Genomic DNA, 22,234 nt, shown 5'->3' with positions numbered 1-22,234 from the left:
GAGAAATTCAGATAAAAAGTAAGTAAAACATGTCGGATAATGAAAATCAGAATAAAATGAGGCAGGTAGTCATATAGTTATCTAGGGGAAGAGCACTGGAGGTAGAAATGAGAGCAAGTGCACAGCCCTGAGGTGAGACTATCCTTGGTATGTTAGGAGCAGCAATTAGACCAGAAAGTGCAGAGGACACTTGATGGGGGGGGGGGGGGGGGGGCGGGGAGGCAGACCTAATGATCAGTATAGGCCATTGTAAGGATTTCAGTTATGTATATAAGTGAAATGGAGAACATTGCATAGTTGTGAGCAGAAGGGTAACATAATTATCAAACATTTAAGATGATGCTTTTCATTCTGCAAGGCTCAGTACTGGTCACTGAGTATGTGCACCTGAATTCTTTATCGTCTCTTCCCTGGAAGAGCTTATAATGTAGTGGGGAAACAGACCAGCTATGATGCAAGGCTGAGTCAGATAATTGGAGCCCTGTGAAGGCAGAATGGACGTCATTCTCAAATCCTCAGCATGCACTGTTATGTTGGGTGCTTAGTAACTGTTACATGATTAGTAACTAATTGAGAAACTCCAATACTCAGTACTGGACTGTAACAGAGGCTCAGAAAACATCTTTTTTTTTCTTTTTTGTAAGACTTATTTATTTGTTTTAGAGAAAGAAAGAGCGAGAGCATGGGAGAGGGGCAGAGGAAGAGAATCTCAAGTAGACTCCAAGTGGAATGCCACGCCTGACACGGGGCCCAATCCCATGACCCTAAGACCATGACCTGAGCTGAAATCAAGAGTCGGATTCTCAACCGACTGATTCCCCCAGGCGACGCCAGAAAACACCTTTTTTTTTTTTTTTAAAGATTGTATTTATTTATTCATGAGGGACAGAGACATAGGCAGGGGGGGAAGCAGGCTCCTCGCAGGGAGGCCTATGCAGGACTCAATCCTGGACCCCAGGATCACGCCCTGAGCCAAAGACAGACGTTCAACCACTGAGCTGCCCAGGCGACCCCAGAAAACACTTTTTAATGAAAAAATTAAATGCTAAAACTGGCCATAGATAACATCTCACACAGATGATAAAGATTTGTTCTTCTGTGATGTCCAATTTCACATTTGTTTTCTGAGGATCAATAGGTAGCAAGCTTCTATTTAATATTTACTGAGCTTCCATTTTGTGCCAGACTTTGTGCTGGCCTCTAAAGATACAAAGATGAAGAAGATGTGGTCCCTGCCCAATCTGCTATATTGCAGACTCTTCTGGTAGTGATTGGAATTGCCTTCATTGGGTTTTCAATATTGCTGTATCCCAGGTTCCTGAGAAACATCCTCAGGGATTATAGGAACTTGGAGAGGTCTGAGATACAAGGAGGGGAATAGGAAGGAGGAAATGGGGATGGTAATGGTAAAATGCAGTTTCGTTTAACAACATTTATTCAAACACTGCTGTTTGCAAGGTTCTGTACTGTGAGTTGTTAGTGTTTATGTAAATATAAGTACACAGTCCCTCCTGCAAAGGAATTCAGTTTGGTGGGAGAGAAAACATGAGCATAGACTTTCCAGTTTTCTAAACAACAGTGGAAAACTCTACAGCCCCTCCAGCTACTCCAACACTGGCTCTCTTTTCTCCTTCCAAGCCAGACTTTTTGAATGAGCTATCTACATCCATTGCCTACCAGCCATTCCCCAAAGGCTCTGGCAAAGAGGAGGAGCTCAATATTTATTAACTGAATGAATGGACAAACAGATAAAGATACAAGATGCTGTGGAGTTCAGAGAAGGGAAAGCACTTGGCTGTTAACAAACTGGCATTCATTTAACAAATTGATGTGTTTTCTCACCTTGATAACAATGAGGTTGTTAGGTATTGGACCAGTTTATCCTAAAGTTTTCATTTGTCCTTTTTTTGAATGCCTAAATGTAGAATGCAGATGATGACTCTGATGATTGGCACAATAAGATTTGTCCAGTCATCTAAAGGAATGGTCATAACTGGGATCCCTGGGTGGCGCAGCGGTTTGGCGCCTGCCTTTGGCCCAGGGCGCGATCCTGGAGACCCGGGATCGAATCCCATGTCGGGCTCCCCGTGCATGGAGCCTGCTTCTCCCTCTGCCTATGTCTCTGCCGCTCTCTCTCTCTCTATCATAAATAAATAAAATTTAAAAAAAAAAAGGAATGGTCATAACAGGTCTGGCTATCTTTTCTTAAAAAAGGTATTTATAATCAACATCGCTGCTCATATGTGAACAATGCAGCACTTTGGAAATGTCTAAGAATAATTGGTATTTTCCACATTTCTCTAGAAATAATATGCAGTACTAAATGTTATGTATGCCATAAATTCATAGTGATGCAGTCAATGGTATAACTAAATACATTAAAATTTGTACTGAGTATTAAAGGATTTCTAAGCAAAAGTAAATGTTACCTTGTACAAGAAAATGAACGCAAATTTCTAATCTTTAGTTTTGAAAATCTAGAATGTAATTTACTTGGCCATCTTCAGGAATATATCTGGTGGTCATATGCTGTTCACATGATATGTGATGAATACCCAAAACTTCTCAGAAGCTTACCTTTTTAGAAAAACTAATAGAATAACACCGATTGGGGTTTGAACAGCCTGTATTTCATGTGTAGTTGTTCCATGTCAGGTAAATGAATGTGTAGTTCTTGCACCAGTCCTGGCATGTAGTGTTATCCCATCTCATAGAATCAGTGACAAAGAGTTAAGTGTTTTAGCTATTACCCCACTACTCACATGTAGGGAGCTGAGAAGCATGGTTAAATCCTAAGACTGCAGTTTCCACTACAATAACTTATGATGTCTAAATGAAAAACAAAACTAATATTTGGCCTGATTTTGAGCATTTGATGGAGTACAAGAAAAAATGAGCTCTACACTAGAAATGATTGCTAGGAACAGGAACTGCAGTCAAAACATTAGAGAACAGGGGCATCTAGATGGCTGTCGGTGAAGTGTCCAAGTCTGGTTTTGGTTCAGGTCATGATCTCAGGGTGGTGAGATCAAGCTCTGATCCTTCTGTCAGGCTCTGAGCTCAGTGGAGAATCTCTACCTCTCACTCTGCCCCTCCCCCTGCATGTAAGTTGCATGTGTACATGTGCTCCTGAGCTCTCTCTCAAATAAAATAAATACAAAAAAAAAAAAAAAAAAAAAAAACATTAGAAAACAAAATAGACACTACTCGGCTCTGTAAGGGGTAATATTTACACAGTTAATGTAAATGCAATTTATTGGTTTACAAAACTTAGAAACAACCAAGGGGATAGACAAAGCTCAAAAGGATTAAAAATGATGACACAACACAATGTAGAACCTGTCTTGAACATGTAAAATTAAAGTTTCCGCTTACCAAAATTGGAACATTGAAGGAGGAAGAGAGAGGAAGGGAAAGATAAGGGTGTTTTTGTTCAGAGCCTAACCCTGAGATTGTTGAACGAGAAGTTTAAAGATATTAAACATAGTAAAAATATCTTCTGGTAATTATCATGACAGAGGTATGGTATTAGACTTACCTTCCTATGATTGAAAAAAAGCTGTGAAATTAGACAGGTTATATGAAGAGACTGCTTTCAGGCATTGGACAATAGGCAGGACAAGACTGTTATCCTTGAGAGAAATGAATTTGAGATGGATTATAGGCCTAAATGTAAAAGCTAAAATTATAAAGCTTCTAGAAAGCAACATAGGATATCTTTGTGCTTTTAGGGTAGGCAACGATTTCTTAAAGGACACAGAAAGCATTAACTATAAAAGAAAAAGAATGATCAATTAGACTTGATTAAAATTTTTAATTTCTGGTCAACAAAAAGCAATGTTAGGAAAATGAATAGGCAGGCCACAGATGGGGAGAAAATATTCTTAAATACCCATATCTGAAAAAGGACTAGTGTCTAGAAATATGATTAACTTCCACAGCTCATTAATAAAAAGATAATTTTAAAATGAGCAAAAGACTTGGTCAGAAATCTTACAAAGATATATTATGAATGACCAATAAATTGCCTTAAAAAGTGCTCGATATCATTAACAGTCAAAAAAATGCAAATTAAAACACAACTCGGGTCCACTACACAAGAATAGCTAAGATTAAGAAATCTATCAACAGCAAATGTTGGTGATGATGCAGAGCATCTGGGAGTCTCCTTCATTGCTGACAGCACTGTAAAATGGTATAGTTACTTTGGGAAACTTTTGGCAGTCTTTTATGAGGCAACTGTCCTATGTCCCTCAACTCTGCCAACAGATATGAAAACATACATCTACAAAAATACTTGTAAGAGAATGTTTATAGCAGCTTTATTTTTAATAGTCCCAAACTGGAAAAATCTCAAATATCCAACAACAGGAGAATAAACCAATTGTGATTTGGTCATAGAATGGAATTCCACTAATCAATTAAAAGGAAAAAACTTAATACATGAAGTAACATGTATGAATCTCAAAAACATGTTGAGGGGGAAACTGTCAGTATCACTGGTTGAATCCATTTATATGATGTTTTATAATAGGCACAGTTAATCTATAGTTATAGAAAAAAAAAAACAATGGTTGCTTTTGTGTGGTTGTGGGAATGGGATGGAGATGGACTTGGAAAGTGCAGAAGGAAAGGAACTTTCTAGAGTGATAGAAATGTTCCATATCTTGATGAGGGTGTGAGTAACACAGGCCTTATGCTTTTATCAAAAATTCATTGAACTGGTATATTTCTCCCTCACACACGTTACTGAGCTATACCCTTAAAATCTTTGCATTTTACTGTATCTAAATTATACCTCAAAAAATTTTTAAAGGTTGGTGTAACAGAAAAATTAAAAATAAAGGTGATTTGAATTTTTTATTTTTAAAGATTGTATTTATTTATTCATGAGACAGAGAGAGAGGCAGAGACACAGGCAAAGAGAGAAGCAGGCTCCGTGCAGGGAGCCTGACGCGGGACCCGATCCAGGGTCTCCAGGATCATGTCCTGGCCTGAAGGCGGTGCTAAACCACTGAGCCACACAGGCTGCCCAGGTGATTTGAATTTAAGTGTTTCATAGGGAGTTGATATAATTCAAAGGTGACGATTTAAGAAGAAATGAAAGCATATGATTTCATGTTAAGGAGTCAGTTATCAAATGAACTAAAAACATCTGGTTAACAAGTTGCCCCTAGAGGTGAGAGGGGTTGGAGTGAGGATCATTACCTTTCATTATAAATAGGGCTTTTTTTTTTTTAATTATATGCATGAATCATATTACATAGATTTACGTTTGCAGAGATAATACTTTTCCAAAGATGGTGGTAGCATGCTGGACTCAGAGGAGCAGCCAGAGCAATGGACATATCATTCCTTGTGACACTTAGCTATAGATGGGAGCTTTTTTTTTATGTACAACATTCCCAGGGATTTTGAACAGCACTTTGAAATTATGACATTGGTTAAGTGTGCCATAGCAGTGGTTCTCCATATTTTCCTACCTCAGCACTTCTGATAGATATTAATATTCTCAATGATGACTGTGGCTTTCAGCTGCAGTGATACTTAACTGAGTTGGGAGAGGGAATAGATAGTTTGGAAAAACAAATTGTGAAACATCACCAGCAACCCAGAAGGATTCTTGGTTGGTTTCAGGAAACTTATTACCATTTTTTGGCTAGCTCTTATTCTCTTAGGATATTTCTAGTACTAGACTTTGCATATAGTAGATACTCAGTAAATGTTTGCTAAAGGAATAGTTTTGAATATAAACTGAAACATAATGGAGGAGGTGGCTTTTGCTATTTCTGTCTGGCCCTCAACTACTACATGGATTTTGAAGAGCACAATAAATGTCTGGATTACTTGTGCCACTGCAGCAGTGAATAATCGTTGATTGCTTGGAGGTGTCAGTTTTGTTTGTCTTCTAAGAAGTGGATTCAGTCCTTAGTACTAAAACATTTCTGTGCTGACTCATTTCTCTGGAAGACACAGATGCTTTTCTGTTTGATACATCTGTGTTAATATTTTCCACACTTTTACTCCTTCAGCAACACAGTAACACTCTTTGATACCTCTGTAAGTGAAATAATGTAACATCTCACATAATTATGCCTTTTTCCCACCTGGGTGAGAAGGACAGAAGACTAAGCACATGGACTGGAAATTGGAAGGGAGTGCTCAGAAAACAGACTCAAACTTGCTGCAGGAACAAGAAGTCATCCTAGAGGACACGGGTGAAGATAGCATCTCTGAAAGCTTCCAGCTTCTACAGATCGATGTGGAATGCGAGCATCGGGAGGGAGAGACGCTGCCCACAGGCAGTGCAACGTGGTGCTCAGTAAGTGCAGCGAGTTGCCTGGCCATTGGCTTTGGGATGATCCTAGGTACTAGTAACAGACTAGGAGTGAGTTTGGCATATTCCAAAATTGGATGAATTTCCTACTAACTGGTTTAAGGTTTCAGTTTCACTTGCTTCATAAGAAGAGTAAATAAAGCTCAAGGGGAATTTTTGATACACCTTGGAAGGATCAGGAAATCTAAAGTCTGCTTTAGGCCCTGTCCCTAATACATTTACTTTGGACACATCACATCTCTTTTTCTGAGGTTCTGCTTTCTCTGAACATAATCCAATCTTTTTCTAATATCTTTTTTTCTCTCCTAACTTTAAATCTGATTTAAAAAAATAAGTAACTTTTGAATATTCATTTTCCATTTCAATGCTTACGAAGTTCTCAATTTTGTTTTCTGGATAACATAAGAAAAATGTCCAAAGAAAACAGAGACACTGGGAAAAGATAGTTGCAGCAAAGAAGAGCAAAAGAAAGCAAGAAAAAGAAAGAAGAAAGGCCAATCGTGTAGAAAATTCAGGTAACAATACATCAATACATCAAATTGCTGGTGTAATCATATTTATATCTTAGCAAACTGGTATCTGCATGTTCCTGGGAGAGTGGGAGTATTGTTTTTAAGTAAAAAACATCTCGGAGGTAGAACCTTCCTATTTTGTTGGGAAACAAAGTATCAAAGCAGAATTTAGGCTGCCTTTCACAAATCTAGTGCACCTATGTGTTTATAAGCTCAGAAGCAGAAGGAATGACAAAATCAGCAGCTAACGTTTACCCAGTGCCTTGTGCTGGGCTCATTGCTGAGATTTTTACATGCATTACCCTAAGGGATAGGTGCTTTTATTATCTCCATTTTGTAGGTAAACTGACTGAGGCTCAAAAATTAACTAACATGCCCAAGATCATCTAGTAATAAATGAATGGATTGAACTCTGATTTACACCTGGCAATGTGCTCCAGAGCCCACACTCCTCCCCACTCTGCTGTACCCAAATGAACGGATACATTGCATGAGTTTCAGGTTTCTCTTTGTATGCAAAAAGTACTCAGTTGACTGGGAATATTTGTTTCTTACTGAATGTATTCCTTTATTTTCCCACTTTTATTCCTTTCTGATAATTTCACTCTAGGCATCTGCCCCCAGCACAGCAAACGTTTTCTGAGATCCTTAACCAAGGAGAGACTTTTGGAAGCCAAACACTCAGGACCAAGACTCTGTATTGATCTGAGTATGACCAAACACATGTCTAAGAAGGTAGGACATCCATTAAACTCTGAATTCCTGCTCACATGAGGGATGTGAGCTTCTATAATTCCAGCTTCTATAATTCCATAGTTCCAGCTTCTATAATTCCATAGTAAGCCAGCAAAAGTGTTTAGTTCCAGTTCCAGCTTCTATAATTCCATAGTAAACCAGCAAAAGTGTTTAGTTTTTTATGCATTAAGCCACTCAGTTCCAAGATGGCTGTTGTTATGAATCAGAAAAAGAATAGATAACTTCTAGTTTAGTTTGCAAAGTTTTATCTTATCTTCTTTTCTGAGCTTACACTGTTGCCTCTGTGTTCATGGTGTCCCCAGTCTAGATGGGGCCTTTTGTGTTCAGTTCGCCAGAGATGAAATCTGGCTTTCTACTGGGAAGAGAAATACTTGCCTGGTTGCCTGTTGTGAGGACATGCCCTGGTGGAAGATCTTCCTACAATATATGTTTTAATGGTTTTCCATTCACCCTATTGTGAAGGAGGGATTCCACCCTAGACTGAAAAAAAACACACTTGACATTGGACAGATAAGAGTGATAGCAGTTTATTAGTCACCTGTACTCAGCCCAGGGAAAGGATGACACTGCATGCCATGTAGGGCCATAGAGGGTTACACTCAGGAACAGATTGAACAACCAGGGTCTGTGGGAGGCAAGCTTTGTAGTGTCATGAGCCTGGGGTACCCCCTTGGTTCCTAAGGAAGATGTGATTGATTTGCTGGGAAAAGTTCCTAGGCTGGCAGGGAATTGAAACTCACTCCTCACAAATAAGCAGGAACTATGCCTGGTCCCTTTGATAGAAACGACTGTTTAGCTAGGGCACCTTATCGAAGGGAGAATTGGGAGAACTTTCAGTTGAGTTTTTCAGGGCCCACCTGGTTTCACCAGATGTCCAATTAACACACAGTGGTGGGCCTTCATTTTTGGCCTTCCACCACAAAACATATTTTTCTGTTTGCCAACATCTCTTGTTGTATGTGCTGGTATTTGCATGTTTTTCAGAGAAATTAGAAAGACTGAAGATCTGGGGTTCTTACATGGAAACTCTAAGTAAGCCCTCTGAAAAGGTCAACCAAGAATTTTCTACTGTTTATAGTAATTGAGGTATCAGATTAAATCAAACCCAAAGTGTTTTTTCTTGGGCAGCCTGGGTGGCTCAGCAGTTTGGCGCTGCCTTCAGTCTAGGGCGTGATCCTGGAGACCCAGGATGAGTCCTGCGTTGGGCTCCCTGCATGGAGCCTGCTTCTCCCTCTGCCTGTGTCTCTGCCCCTCCCTCTCTCTCTCTCTCTGTCTCTCATGAGTAAATAAATAAAATCTTTTTTTTAAAAGAAAAATGTTTTTTCTTTTGAACCAAATCAGGCTAGATTGTTTAACTACCTTTCTTAAGGGTGTTGTCTCTGAATCAGGAGGGAAAGTTAAAACTTCCAACCCTAGTAAATCTTCCAGAGTTAGGGAGAACCTGCCAAGTTTATCTGATGGAGTATTAGAAAATGTATAGTATTCTGACCTTGTTAAAGTAAATAGTAAATAACATATGGTAATATTTTAGATAGGAGCTAGAAGAACAATTCCATATATCATATTAGATATATAACAACAGGTCCAGAAGGAGGGAGAGTGCTCAGTTTTTGCATTAACCGACTATTTTTGGGCTAGTGTCATTACCTTAACTTAGGTGTAACATGCAGGCCCACATATACATACTAGATCCTAGAGTAAAAGGAGCCCTTCTAGTTTATGAGATTTCCCAGAGTAGCATTCAGCGAACTTACTGAGTAACCATTTGTTGATAATGAATTTAGAAAGAGTGGGCATGTTTCCAAGCTAAGTCATCGGCATTTCTTTGAAGGAATTAGGTAGACTGGCTGGACAGATCCGAAGGTTGTATGGTTCAAATAAAAAAGCTGACAGGCCATTTTGGATCTACCTCACTGGATTCACAACAGACAGTCCCCTCTATGAAGAGTGTTTGAGGATGAATGATGGATTTTCTAGTTACCTGGTAAGCCTCATTTTGTGTCTTATTTGAAGTGTCATTTGAAAAGTAGGTTGTGTGCTAATAGTAAATTTTTAAAACTTTTTTATATTTTGATATAAAAACGTGTGAAATATTTGTTTTCACTATTGCAATTTAAAAAATGTTAGAACTTCTTATCAGTTCTTATATTTCTAAACTTTCAGCCTTCCACTGCATTGGTGATTGAATATTACCAGTCTCTAGGACTGGATTTTGTATCTTGTATATTGTATGGTAGCCTGTATGCTCCAGGAAGGATTGGGGAAAATGCCATGACTCCTTTCTTGATTATAGTGATACAGAATTAGGGAACATGAGTTGTGGGGGAAGAGAAAATCCCTATGGAAGTAATGTGGATTCAAGATGAGTTTTAGAGAATACTCAGTTTTTACATCTTTCCCTAGGGTCTAATGAATGTAGTGATTGTAATACAGGCAGTAGTCCAGATCACTTCCTAAGATGTGCCACTGAATATGTCCTATGTGTTTGTGTTATATAGCTGGGACTGGGCTGTGTGAACTTTCCCAGGGAGGTTCACAAAGGCAGTGAGCGTGCAAAGTATCCTGTATGGTCCTACACTGTTAGTTGTGGTCACTGTTACCGTCTTAACAGTCTGTTCTGTAATACAACCATTTCCAGCTTTTCTTCTCTACAAGTGTTTTATGATTCTTTTATGTGAGCCCATCAGGCCCACTCTTAGGGCTGCAGAGTTCCCTTGCTTCCCTGTCTTTATGCCTTTCTTCCGTGACTCTCCCCACATTCAGTGCTTCTTCCTTTTGTATGTATCAATCTCACCTCTTCTCAGAAACCAAGTTCCAGCCTTCCCTTCAGTAGAAGGTCATCCCTAGTATTGTCACTCCCTCATCTGTCATCCTGGGGCAGCCTTCCTGTACATCTGTTAGGGCCTCTTGTTGCTTTGTCTCATTTTGTAGGATTGAGTGTCCTTTCTGCTTCCCCTCCCCAGCTGAGCACCTTCTGAGAACAGATTGTCAGACATGTATCTCCTTGATGCACATAGGGGCCATACCCAGCAGAATAGATAGATGCCTGGTAACTAGTTGCTGCAGTGTGGGCTGCATCTTAACCTAGTTCACACTACATTGGATTATTTACATTTTTCAGCTAGACATAACAGAGGAAGACTGCTTTAGTTTATTTCCTCTGGAAACCCTTGTGTACCTGACTCCTGACTCAGAACACGGTATGTACTTGACTGCATGGATTCATGTAGCACTTTGTTCTTAGCCCTTGTTTGACTATTCTCTGTATCAGAACTTGTTAAAGCCACCCAAAGCGTTATCAAAAAAAAAAAAAAAAAAAAAAGAAAGAAAGAAAGAAAGAAAAAGAAAAAAGAAAAAGGAATGAATATTAATTACACATGTCTTATGGATGGATACATCACTATGCTTTCCATGTTTCCTACAATGTATGCACAGCTGTATAGATTTGGGTCTTCAGCCTCGGCTGGACCTTGTGAGCTACCTGGTAATCTTTCCCAGTTTCCCCAGTCAGCTCCCTTCCTTGGCCCTTCTTGGATCAATGTTAAATACATATTTTTTTCCAGAAAATTGACTAATTCACATAATTTTCAAATTATTGGTATCAAGTTGATCTTAGTATCCTTTTTTTTTTAATTTTTTTTTTTTTTTTTTTTTTTTTATGATAGTTACAGAGAGAGAGAGAGAGAGGCAGAGACACAGGCAGAGGGAGAAGCAGGCTCCATGCACCGGGAGCCTGACGTGGGATTCGATCCAGGGTCTCCCGGATCGCGCCCTGGGCCAAAGGCGGGCGCCAAACCGCTGCGCCACCCAGGGATCCCTCTTAGTATCCTTTTTTAATTATTTCACGTTCCTCTGTCATTTTAATTTTGTCTCTTTTCTGGGTCCTCATACTGATTTGAATCAACTACCTTTTTTTCTTGATCAGATATGCCAAAGCTTTGTCTTTTCAGAGAATTAACAAATTACCTTTTGGTTTTCGATTTCATTAAATTTCTACTTTTAATCATTAATAATTCTTTGCTTTTACTTTCTTTGGATATAGAAATTATAAAACCGATTTGATCTCAATGGCCTTCATTTTTTCATTAGCTCTTGAAGATATTCATCTAAACAAAGTTTACATCCTTGGTGGACTTGTGGACGAAAGCATTCAGAAGGTAAATGTACATTTCAGACCTAACAGCTGTATTTTGAAAAGTGGGGCTTACTTTCAGAGGCAGCTGCCCTATCATAACCTTATGCAAAAGGCCTGAAAACTCAAGACTAGGAAGAAAGAACCTATCCTACCTAGCTTGACCCTTCTACTTGTGAAGCTCCCTGTCCTCATCAGCGTTAGCAATCCTGACCTGACAGCCCAGTTGGGAACTGGAATGGGAATGTTTGCTAATTAGATAAATAGCTATTGTTGAACTCCTTTCTTCTCTCCTCTTTTTAGTTCTGCAAGGGTAATTCTGATATGATATTGACCAATGAAATATTGACTCAGCATTCTTACCAGCTATTTGTTCTTTGTGGGAGAGGAGATTGCTCCTTCTTAGGCCATCTTTTCTGCTGACATAAGACTTATTTCATAATCTCAACATCGGTAGGACAGTCCAGATTTCTTTTGTTGAATTGGAGTTTTATTGGAATGGCCTTCTTGTGGAAGAGCCATTTTACTTGCTTGGTGTGTGGCCCTGAGGGGATGCAATTAGGACAAATGAGTGAAAAGCTCAGAGAAAACTGAAAATTTGGCTATCAAGAATTTCCTTTTAACCTGTACTGTCAAAACTAGAGTAGGTTTCCCCAGGATGCATGGAACTCCCTTTGACAAGGATTGTCCATTTGAGGACAGAGCCCACTTAGGAGGGAGGCCATAGAGGATACACCAAGATTGGAAGGAATGTTTAGAATGGAATGGTTAACTATTGAGGCCCCTTCCCAACCCAAGGATGTTAATTATCCCAGTAATCTAAACCTTTCTCTTTAATCCTCAAATTTTAAGTAGGTAGATGATCTTTCCAGAGCTTCTTACAAGATAGCAAATATAATTTAAACTTCAGTTCATGACTCAGGGACATCTTTAAAGGGATATTAGTTACTGTACTCCGATCCTAAATGGCCTCAGATTTGGGAGGTTTGTTGGGTTCTTATGACTCTTTTCTGCAGTTTTCAGAGCCCTTTTAATTGGGCTGTGTGCTCTCATACCTTAATGCTGTCTTGTTGCTCATGGTGTATCTGACTTGAATCCTCTCTCTTTTCTGTAATTTGCTGTTGCCCAATGGCAATGGGCTAAAAACTCCAGATATCCAGAACTGTATCTTACTGAGTTAGGGTCAGGAGTGTTCTCTGGTTGATTAGACTTCTTGAACTTTTGGATACAGATTGTGGCTGCAGATAGGCCTCTATTTCCTTTTTGGTTGTAAGTAGCAGTAAATGGAAACTAGTGGATAGATGACTCCTAAGGAAGTGAGATGTTTGCTGCACAAGCCATTTCTCACATGGAATAATATTCTGCATTACCTGCAGTTCCTTCTACTCTGCCACAGGCTACTGATTTTTTTTTTTTTTAAGATTTTATTTATTCATTCATGAGAGACAGAGAGAGAGAGAGGGAGGCTGAAACACAGGCTGAGGGAGAAGCAGGCTCCATGCAGGGAGCCTGATGTGCGACTCGATCCCAGGTCTCCAGGATCACTCCCTGGGCCAAAGGCGGTGCTAAACCACTAAGCCACCCGGGCTGCCCAGGCTACTGATTTTTAATACACTTTTCACTTTTCATGTAATTAATGATTACAGATGGAAATTGGAGTGGTGGTAAATGAGGTTTTTCAGTTTGTTATGCATATTACAATGGCAATCTTTGTTACTTTTAAAAGGAAAATATTTAACTGTGATTTACAGAAGGTGACATTTCAAAAAGCCCAAGAACATTCTGTCAAGACAGCCCGCTTGCCAATCCAGGAATACATGGTCAGATGCCAGAATGGGAAAAACTATCATTCAGAGATATTGGCCATCAATCAAGGTACTGCTGAATGGCCTACACTTAACATGTGTTAGTTCTGGTGCTACTTCTTTGCGTTGTGTTGAAGTATAAATGGCCCTTGAAGCAACCCTGTCTGACTGATGTGCTCAGATTTTATTGCATACACTTTATGACGGGTATTGTGGCCTCTCAGAGGCATTTTTCATTTTCTTCCTAGATCCCAACTATGTTAAAGGTAGTTGAAATTTTTCCCTTGGCCTAAAATGCCCTGTATTCAACCCATCATTCGACAGTGAATTCCCATTTGTCCTTTAGAATTCAGCCTAGGAGTGTCTCGGCCCCTCCTTGCCCCCTCTCAGCCAGGTCAGGGGCCCCCCTTGGTGTTCCCATTGTACTATTTTCCTCTCAGTGTTGCAGCACTGTCGGTAAAGGCTCGTTCATATCTGTGTAGGCTGAGGTCCCTGTGGGCAGTTGGGTCCATGTGTGCTGCAGCGTAGTTTTGTTGAATGAAATATTCCAGAACACCCTTTTCCTCATTAGTCCTTTACTAGTTCTTTTTCCTCAGTGTGGTCACTGTTTTCTTTTTACCCTTCTAACAGTATTTGATATCCTGTCCACATACTTTGAGACTCAAAACTGGCCTGAAGCACTGAAGAAAGGAGTTTCTTCCAGGAAAGGCTACGTTCTTCAGGACCCAGTGGAATGATGGACAGCCTAAGTTGCTGCAGGAGGCAAAGTTGCTGGAGGTGCTTTGACAGACAAGCAGAGCAGAGGCTGGCAATGGCACACACTTGCCTTTACCTTGACATCCTGGTTCTTCCCTAGAATATAAATTACTAATAACAGGGACCATATTTTATGCTCTTTTCTATCTCCCATAGTGCCTGGCTCATGGGAAGAGCCCAGATATATATTGACTAAGTAAAAAGTTTACATAACAAGGAATTAGCCCTAAACTATATGGCTTTGGATGTATTAATTCATTTTCTATATACCTATTTGTGAAATATTTACTCTTTAGAGATAGCTTAAATAATTGTTACATCAAGTTTAATTTTCACTCAACTGTCATCATAAAGTTGTAGCACTTTCTCTAGCCTCCTCTGATGCTGTTCATTTTCCCCAACTCAGTAATATGCTTGACATGTTTCACAGGATTGGCCTGTCCTAACCTAGCCCTGCTTTAAGTCTCTGTAGCACTTCATTCCCACCTTTGGCTCCTACTGTGTTTCCCCTGCTCTGAGTGTGGGAGTGGAGGCTTTCTTCCTAAAGTAGCCTCCTAATAGGACACTTCGTGGGAGTATCTTTGTATCCCTTCTGAGCTTTGTACAAATTAGATTCTTCATATATATTTGTAACTAACGGGTCAAACTGAAAAGCAAAACCACAGTATATAAGTCTAACTTAAAAATAACCAGAAAAAAAAAAAAAAAAAACCAGAAAATACATTGCTTCTGACACAAGCATGTTGGATCACCTCTCATTACATAAATCTCAGTGATCCCTTCTCTCATGTCTTAGTTATGTACAGTTGCTTCAGTTACTCTGACCAGTTTGGGTTAGTAAACTTGAAAGCTAAATTGTTAGCAAATTCAGAGAATGTATTCTAGATCTCAAAAGAACCAAAACGTTACTCCTCCGCTCTGTCCCTTCCCCATCAGAATTTAATTCTTAAGGAGCTATGATCACCTTATAAATTATATCAGTGTCCTTTTCTTAAAAACAGCCAATCTTCAGGAAATATCTTTGGGAATATATAATGCTCCTTGGTCTTTAGCACCATATTGAACGAGTTCTATAATCTTTGTCATCCAAAAGGGCCCTCCTATGGCTAGGCTTCAAGGATAACTCATACTCTCAGGGAGGTCTCTGACCCCAGAACACTGACCTGGATCATCTGCCAGGCTTCATTTTCACCTCTAAAGGCTTAGCTTAAAACACCAAACAGCATGGAAGAATTTCCTCTCCAACTCTATCACCTCTACCATTTTTTAAAAACCTAGGCATCAAGTTTTGGACTTGGCTTCAGAGATCCTCATCAGTGTTATTTATAAAACATATTTATAGGGACACCTGGGTGGCTCAGTGGTTTAGCGTCTGCCTTTGGCCCAGGGCGTGATCCTGGAGTCCCGAGATCAAGTCCAACGTCGGGCTCCCTGCATGGAGCCTGCTTCTCCCTCTGCCTGTCTTTGCCTCTCTCTCTGTCTCTCATGAATTAATAAAGAAAATCTTTAAAAAAATAAAATAAAAACATTTATTAAACAAAAAGCTGGACATACCCAAAATATCCTATAATATGAAAATAATGAGATCTATTGCCTTTTTAACAACAATCACATAAGAAATAAATGTTGTTCAGACAGAGTATATTATAAAGTAGTATAAAAAGTAGAATCCCATAATTCCAATTTGAAAAAAATTCACATAGACTGTGTCCATAGTGTATTTGCTTCTTTACGTATTCTATATTTTCTTTGATGAACATGTTTTACTATTATCAGAAAATAATTGTTATTTTAACACTTACTTTGGTTTATTATAAAAGCTGCCCTTGAACAAAACTAGAGGAGTTAATGTCAAATAAATGATCATACTTTTAGTAAACTTTATTGTAAAGAAAAAATACATCATTATTTTATAATGATTTTTCTCACCCACAAGAACATGGGTGGCAACTAGTAACATTTTTATAAAAATATTTAGGACTTTGATAAGACAATATGTACATTCACATTTTGTCTTCTGAAAGTTTAATGGGGAGAGAGTCCCCTGAAAAACTTTTCCCCAGGAAACCCATAGTCTCTTGGGTCAACTGACCCATAAAAAAATTCCATCTAACTTTCTGCCAATCTGGAGAAAATCTGTTTTCTCTGATCTGCTGTCATGTGTTCACAAGCTTCTAAAATGTTTGCCAAAATTAAGGTCTGCTGAATGGTCTTTGCCTTAACCCATATTCTTCCATTCATCCCAAATACTATCTCCAGTGGGTAGAGTTTTCCCACTTCCTGTAGGATTTCACAGTCTGGAGCCAAGAGCCTAGTGAAGAAATGGAAAGAAAATTAAATTTAAGAAGTGTGACCTGACTCTCTTTTAGAAGAAGACTCCTACTTTCTGGACAGCTCTCCATAGTTATTCAAAACCCCATCAACATCATCTAAGAATATGGCACATGACATTTGCTGCCCCCTTTCATCCAAGCACACTTAGCAGTATACCACAGGTCACAACAGTGGATTATCCTCTACAAAGAAATCAAACTCCTGGGGCACCTGGGTGGCTCAGTGGGTTAAGTGTCTGCCTTTGGCTCAAGTCATGATCCCAAGGGTCCTAGGATCATGCCCCACATTGGACTCCCTGTTCAGTGGGGAGTCTGCAGCTCCCCCTCCCTCTGCCACCCTTCCTACTCATGGTCTCTCTCTCAAATAAATAAAATCTGTAAATAAATAAATAAATAAATAAATAAATAAAATAAATTAAATTCCGTGTGTCACCAACTTTACAAAAACTGTATAAAGTTCTTCCCCAATACTGTCAGAGTACCTTAATTCTAGGCTTTAGAATTCATAGTGTTTTTTTTTTTTTTTTTTTTTAAATCTATGGTGCTAAAAGAACAGTTTAAGCTTATTTCCCTGACAATGTAAGTTATTCCCTGGTATTAAATTCAGTACGTGGAGAGAAGCATTGACTTTCAAACTACAAGGATGCTGCTTGGTTAATAATGCTTTTCTGTCTTGAACTAATTGTCCAAATCTGCAGAATAAATAACAAAGAGAGGCATGCAACGCTGAACTCTGAGGCTCAGGGGTTCTAGGAGTAAAGCTTTTTTAATAGGTAAAGATTTAAACACCTAACAGAATCTATGTCTGGGACTATTAAATCTAGTGGGAGAGAACAGCAGGAGCCTTAATGAATGTATGCATACGCCTGAAGAGCACATCAGCCTACCTGCATCTGGCCCCCATTACTAAGAAATTTTGATTTTATACAATTGTAAATTGCTTCTGTATTCAAATGACTTAGGAGGAAAGGCCAGTTTTTATATTTGGAGGCAGTATATCAGCTGTAAGAACAGCAGATTTTCTGGGAGAGAAGGCCAGACTCCACATCAACACAAAAACTACACTAGATACATGTGAATTTAACATATTCACATGAAGAGAGAATGGGACTAAATGCAGGAGTTTAAAATGGACAATGATTTTTAAATTTGAGGAAATTTAGACATTGTTACAAAGAGTCCAAACCCCAAAGATGAGACAACTTTCCAAAAAGGTAGAATTATAAAAGAGGACAGGTGAGCCAGAAGGCATCAAGACTTACTTTCTAATTAAGCCCAAAGTCACTTTAAAAAGCAGACCGTCCTGTCCAATCACACCCATTCCACTGGCTCGTCCACAGCTGTCAATGCAGACCATCTCTGGTTCCATATCTTTATTAGCAACCACAAACTGGCCATAGATGAGATCTCCAACCTAAAATGAGAATTTCAAACAGTTCATTTCCTCTCAGCAAATCACTCTACAGGTGCTGTTACTGGTTCTTTCTCACAGGCAGCAATGTCAGCCATCTGTATTTCTGTGACTAAGGGACTGTTCTCCAGAATACCCATCAGCCTGGAGTTGAGTCTTTAAAAAGACAACATGAGGAAGTGTGCCCTCCTTAGACTGGGAGCTATCTCAGAGACAAGAGAACATCCTCAAAGGTTACACCATCCAATATAGTAGCCATTACCCACATGCAGTTATTTAAACTTTCATTTAAATTAATTAAAATTAGACATTTAAAATTCAGTTCGTCAGTTGCATCAGCCACATTTCAAGTGTTCAACAGCTACATTTGGCTAGTTGCTACCATACTAGTCCATGCAGATATAAAACATTAGTGTCATCACAGTTGTTCTATTAGCACTACTCTAGGGAATTTGTGAGATCAAGCCCCACATTGGACTCTGCACTCAGTGTGGCGCCTGTTTGAGATTCTCTCTCCCTCTCCCCCTCCTCCCATTCTCTCTCTCTCTCTCAAGTAAATAAATAAATCTTTAAAAAATAAAACCTCAGAGTTGAACTTCAAAATGATGAAACAAAGGGAATGGAGGAGAATTAATTTGTTCTGTTGTGTATCTGCTATTAGTTGGTGACTGGCAACTAACGAGAAATAAAAACATTCTTTGTATTTTAGAAGCATTTGGTCGTGGAGGGCAGTGAGGATGTACATATAAATAACAAAGTTCATTTAAGAGGTGCTAAAGTTATAAGAAAGGTGACTGTAGATGAGGGATGGTGTTACCGAGGTGGTGGTGTTTAGCCTGGTTTTCAAAAGATGAGATGTTCCATAGGCTAAGGGGACAGAGCAATCCAGATAAAGGGAACAGCACGAGCAAACATACAAGAGCAGGGACTTATGAATTCAATAGTGCTATTAGTTTGAGATAGGAGCACCTGGGTGGCTCAGTGGTTGAGCATCTGCCTTTGGCTTAGGTCGTGATCCCAGGGTCCTGGGATTGAGTCCTGCTGATGCAGGTTCCCCACAAGGAGCCTGCTTCTCCCTCTGCCTAGGTCTGTGCCTCTCTCTGTATCTCTCATGAATAAATAAAATCTTTAGTTAATAAATAAATAGTTTGAGATAATTCAAGCATAGATACAATTGTAGACAAGAAAGGACTTCTGGAGTATAATGCCAATGAAATCTATAGGCTTCAAAGAAACTTTTTTCCCTCTTTTGGAGAAAGGAGAGTGTGTGAGGCTGTTGGCTTTTGAGAGGGCAAAAGTGTAGAGGCAGGGATGTTAATGAAGAGGTCACTGACCAAGTCTGGTCAAAAAATAGCTAAGGTCTGAACTTGCAATATGGAGATATACAGGGATGAACATGCAAAACATCAGAGACAGAATCAAAGCTGTTGGGAAATGGTGATGTGACTGAAGTTGTGAGATGCCAGTCAATCAGGATGGATAGATGGCTGATATGGCAATTTGCACCATCTACCCCTCCTTCTTCCCCAGCCTATGGTTTACTTCCTTGTCCAGTGGATATGGACATAACAAAAAACAATAGAAAGAACAAATATAACCTTTCAACTCAGTAGAGATGAAACAGCCCCCAATATAGCAAATGTAAAATAAGTATGTGACTCTGGTTAGAGCTGGAGCACTGGAAGGAACTCTTGGACCCCAAAGTGATTACACAGATGCTCAGAGATGACCCCATAGAGCTGGGAAAATAGATCATGCTTAGGAGACAATTTAGGTAGCCTTTTGGTTATTTGAGTGTTTCTGGATATTCTTCTTTTCTTCTTTTTGAAACCAAAAGCTCCCATCGTTACCTGCACATTTGGTCTGTTTCTTTTAGTTGCACCTTCAAATGCCAAGTAAGACAAAGAAGCTGGCTCACTCCCTCCAACATCAACTTTGAAAATATCTCCAGACTTAGCTGTCACTATGCCGATCACATGGTCTCCTTTCACGGGGACATACTACAGAAGAAAACAGAATGAAAGAACAGTCATAGATGACAATCATTTCCATGGTATCTTGGAAGATATCTTTAATAAGTCCTTAGTGGTCATTAGAGTTATTTAAAAAATATTTTGAAGTTCAAGTTTACAAATTAATACAAATCAACAACAAATGTGATGTTACTCTCAGTAAAAGAAAAAAAAAATCACACCATAAACTCTCAGGTTTACAGCTTCTAATACTGTTCATTTGGGCCAGTATCCCACACCTCTTGTATCCTTATCAGAACTTCCTAGAGCGGGGATCCCTAGGGAGCTCAGCGGTTTGGCTCCGGCCTTCCGCCCAGGGCCTGATCCTGGAGTCCTGGGATCGAGTCCCACATCCGGCTCCCTGCATGGAGCCTGCTTCTCCCTCTGCCTGTGTCTCTGCCTCTCATGAATAAATAAGTAAAATCTATAAAAAAAGAAAAAAAAGTTCCTAGAGATTCTGCTGGCATATGAAGTCCAATGGTACAGGGGACGAGGTCCTTACAACCGAGAAAGGCTATTTCATTGCTAGACAAACTTTCCCATATTAAAGTTCTTACCTACTCTAAGAGAAATTTAACTCCCTGTAACATCCACGTATTGAGCCTGGTTCTGGCGCTCCCTGACCTTTGAGACTCTGTAGGCAATGGCCCTGTCTCACAACCCCTATCCTCTTAGACGCCAAGATTTCCAGTCTCCTTTCTCTCCTTCTCGGGCCACGTTCCATCTGTTCACAGTCCCTCTGAGGGGGATGCAGCGGTGCGCACAAGATTACGGTGGCTCTGGACCAGCATTCGCTGAGAAGAGATCCAGGGCCCATGCAGAGCGAGGATACCCCCCCTCACGGCCGTACCACCTCTCCGGAGTCCCCCAACTCACCCGTTTCTGCTGTGAGTCCACCCAGTAAACGCCACCGCCGCTGCCGCCGCCGGGCTCCTTGTGACGGAGGCGGCCGCACTTGGTGACCAGCAGGCGGTCGCCACAGCGCCGCAAGCCCGGGCCGCACACGACGCGCCCCCGGGAGCGCGTCCCCGCATTCAGGCGCAGCGGTCGCTCCCCAGCACCCCCTGGGCCTTCAGCGTCCTCCTGCTCCGGCAGCAGCAGCTCCTCACCCGGGAGCACCACCTGATCCAGCACGGTGCGCGCCGCACGCGCCCGGTCTCCCGGCAGAGACTCGGCCACAGCACCCACCGCCTCAGCCATACCGCGAACCTCCACACGCAACCTTCAGCTTCCGCTTCCGGCCCCGCGTCCAATCGCCAGCCTGCCCGAGGCGTTCCGTTTCCGGTAGTAGCGGTCTATAGGAACCGAACCATCTACGTCCCTGAAACCTGAGAGCTGTGGGCGGGGGTCCTGCCGAGGTGGCTGCGGTAATACGTCCCGTCCGTCACCTTTCTTGCGGTCTTTCTGCAGATCAGTACGAGAAACACGCGGCTTAAGCCGATGGCAGATACCTCACTTCCGCTGTCTCGGGCTGCACCGCTGGATACAAGGCGCTCCCAAGTGTGGTTCCGTGGGAACCTCGACGACGGAGCCGAGGGGCTTCGGGATTGATCCTTTCCTCCCAAGACTCAGCCCTCTGAAGGACAAGCATTTTCCTTTTTCTAAATAAAACCTGTTTTTATGGTTGCTAGAGAAGATATCAATTCACACTGTGGAAAACAAAGAGAATAGAAAGAAAATAAGAGGTATTAGTCTTGCCCCCATTTGTCTCCTGCTAGGCCGCCAGATAATTCTGTGTCGCCCAGTCTCTGTCACCTAAATAGATAGGACCTGATGAATCAGTGCATATTAGCATTTTAGTGTGTATTTCTCCGCAGACCTTTTCCCCCTGAAAATATACACATACGCATGCGCATTTTCACATAATTCACCTACCCCTATATGGCCTGGGGAAATCAGTAACTGCAATCAGGTTCTTGTAGCTACATTCCTTGAGACACACTAGTTGACCAGGTGAGCGGTTGGATTCCAAATCCATAGAACATCAGGACTGCTCTTACTTGAAATCCAGGTTCCTCTGTACACCAGGATTTCCAGTTAGCGGTTGGTCAAATTCCCTAGCAGGGTTGAGAGCTCCGGGGGACTGGGAGGGTTTGGCTTTGCCTTTCCCTTTGAGGCACTGGCTTCCAACGTGAATTTTTAGTTTTGGGGGACGTTTAAGACAGATCATCTCTAACTTA

The 22,234-nt window shown here is 40.6% G+C and overlaps 2 protein-coding genes across 7 annotated transcripts; one reads left to right on the top strand and one right to left on the bottom strand.

Annotated features, from left to right (window-relative positions):
- Window positions 1-4,856: 4,856 nt before the first annotated feature.
- Window positions 4,857-21,460, bottom strand: EXOSC3 (exosome component 3). Of its 4 annotated transcripts, none has more exons than XR_011995493.1 (5): window positions 20,931-21,460; window positions 19,893-20,042; window positions 17,894-18,045; window positions 12,101-12,281; window positions 4,857-8,085 (listed from the first exon to the last, which is right to left on the bottom strand). XR_011995493.1 is itself a non-coding variant. In XM_026013182.2 (4 exons), the coding sequence occupies exons 1-4, from the start codon at window positions 21,252-21,254 to the stop codon at window positions 12,182-12,184; spliced, it is 726 nt and encodes a 241-aa protein (XP_025868967.2). In that variant the 5' UTR covers window positions 21,255-21,460; the 3' UTR covers window positions 11,594-12,181. The 4 variants fall into 4 exon arrangements, 2 of the variants coding, with proteins under 2 accessions (XP_025868967.2, XP_025868966.1); XR_011995492.1 differs by lacking the exon at window positions 4,857-8,085 and adding an exon at window positions 8,108-10,878; XM_026013182.2 differs by lacking the exon at window positions 4,857-8,085 and having other exon boundaries at window positions 11,594-12,281.
- Window positions 6,137-14,665, top strand: TRMT10B (tRNA methyltransferase 10B). Of its 3 annotated transcripts, none has more exons than XR_011995491.1 (8): window positions 6,137-6,322; window positions 6,744-6,852; window positions 7,460-7,584; window positions 9,437-9,589; window positions 10,727-10,805; window positions 11,271-11,762; window positions 13,489-13,612; window positions 14,173-14,665. XR_011995491.1 is itself a non-coding variant. In XM_026013179.2 (8 exons), exons 1-8 carry the CDS (start codon window positions 6,137-6,139, stop codon window positions 14,277-14,279), a joined length of 951 nt encoding a protein of 316 aa, XP_025868964.1. In that variant the 3' UTR covers window positions 14,280-14,665. The 3 variants fall into 3 exon arrangements, 2 of the variants coding, with proteins under 2 accessions (XP_025868964.1, XP_025868965.1); XM_026013179.2 differs by having other exon boundaries at window positions 11,695-11,762; XM_026013180.2 differs by lacking the exons at window positions 10,727-10,805; window positions 11,271-11,762.
- Window positions 21,461-22,234: the final 774 nt, after the last annotated feature.

This window comes from Vulpes vulpes, chromosome 12 (assembly GCF_048418805.1).
Source record: "Vulpes vulpes isolate BD-2025 chromosome 12, VulVul3, whole genome shotgun sequence".
NCBI lineage: Eukaryota > Metazoa > Chordata > Mammalia > Carnivora > Canidae > Vulpes > Vulpes vulpes.
This window is presented reverse-complemented; position numbering and strand designations above follow the sequence as displayed.

What these genes read in the sequence shown, in the direction of transcription:
- TRMT10B (XM_026013179.2), top strand. Translation starts at nt 6,137, where the DNA reads ATGGACTGGAAATTGGAAGGGAGTGCTCAGAAAACAGACTCAAACTTG. An exon ending in GCAGTGCAACGTGGTGCTCA is followed by an intron (nt 6,323 to 6,743) that starts GTAAGTGCAGCG and finishes GGATAACATAAG; the next exon opens with AAAAATGTCCAAAGAAAACA. An exon ending in ATGGATTTTCTAGTTACCTG is followed by an intron (nt 9,590 to 10,726) that starts GTAAGCCTCATT and finishes TACATTTTTCAG; the next exon opens with CTAGACATAACAGAGGAAGA.
- EXOSC3 (XM_026013181.2), bottom strand. Translation starts at nt 21,254, where the DNA reads ATGGCTGAGGCGGTGGGTGCTGTGGCCGAGTCTCTGCCGGGAGACCGG. An exon ending in GAAACAGACCAAATGTGCAG is followed by an intron (nt 18,046 to 19,892) that starts GTAACGATGGGA and finishes TTCTCATTTTAG; the next exon opens with GTTGGAGATCTCATCTATGG. An exon ending in ACTTTGGGCTTAATTAGAAA is followed by an intron (nt 16,610 to 17,893) that starts GTAAGTCTTGAT and finishes TTTCTTCACTAG; the next exon opens with GCTCTTGGCTCCAGACTGTG.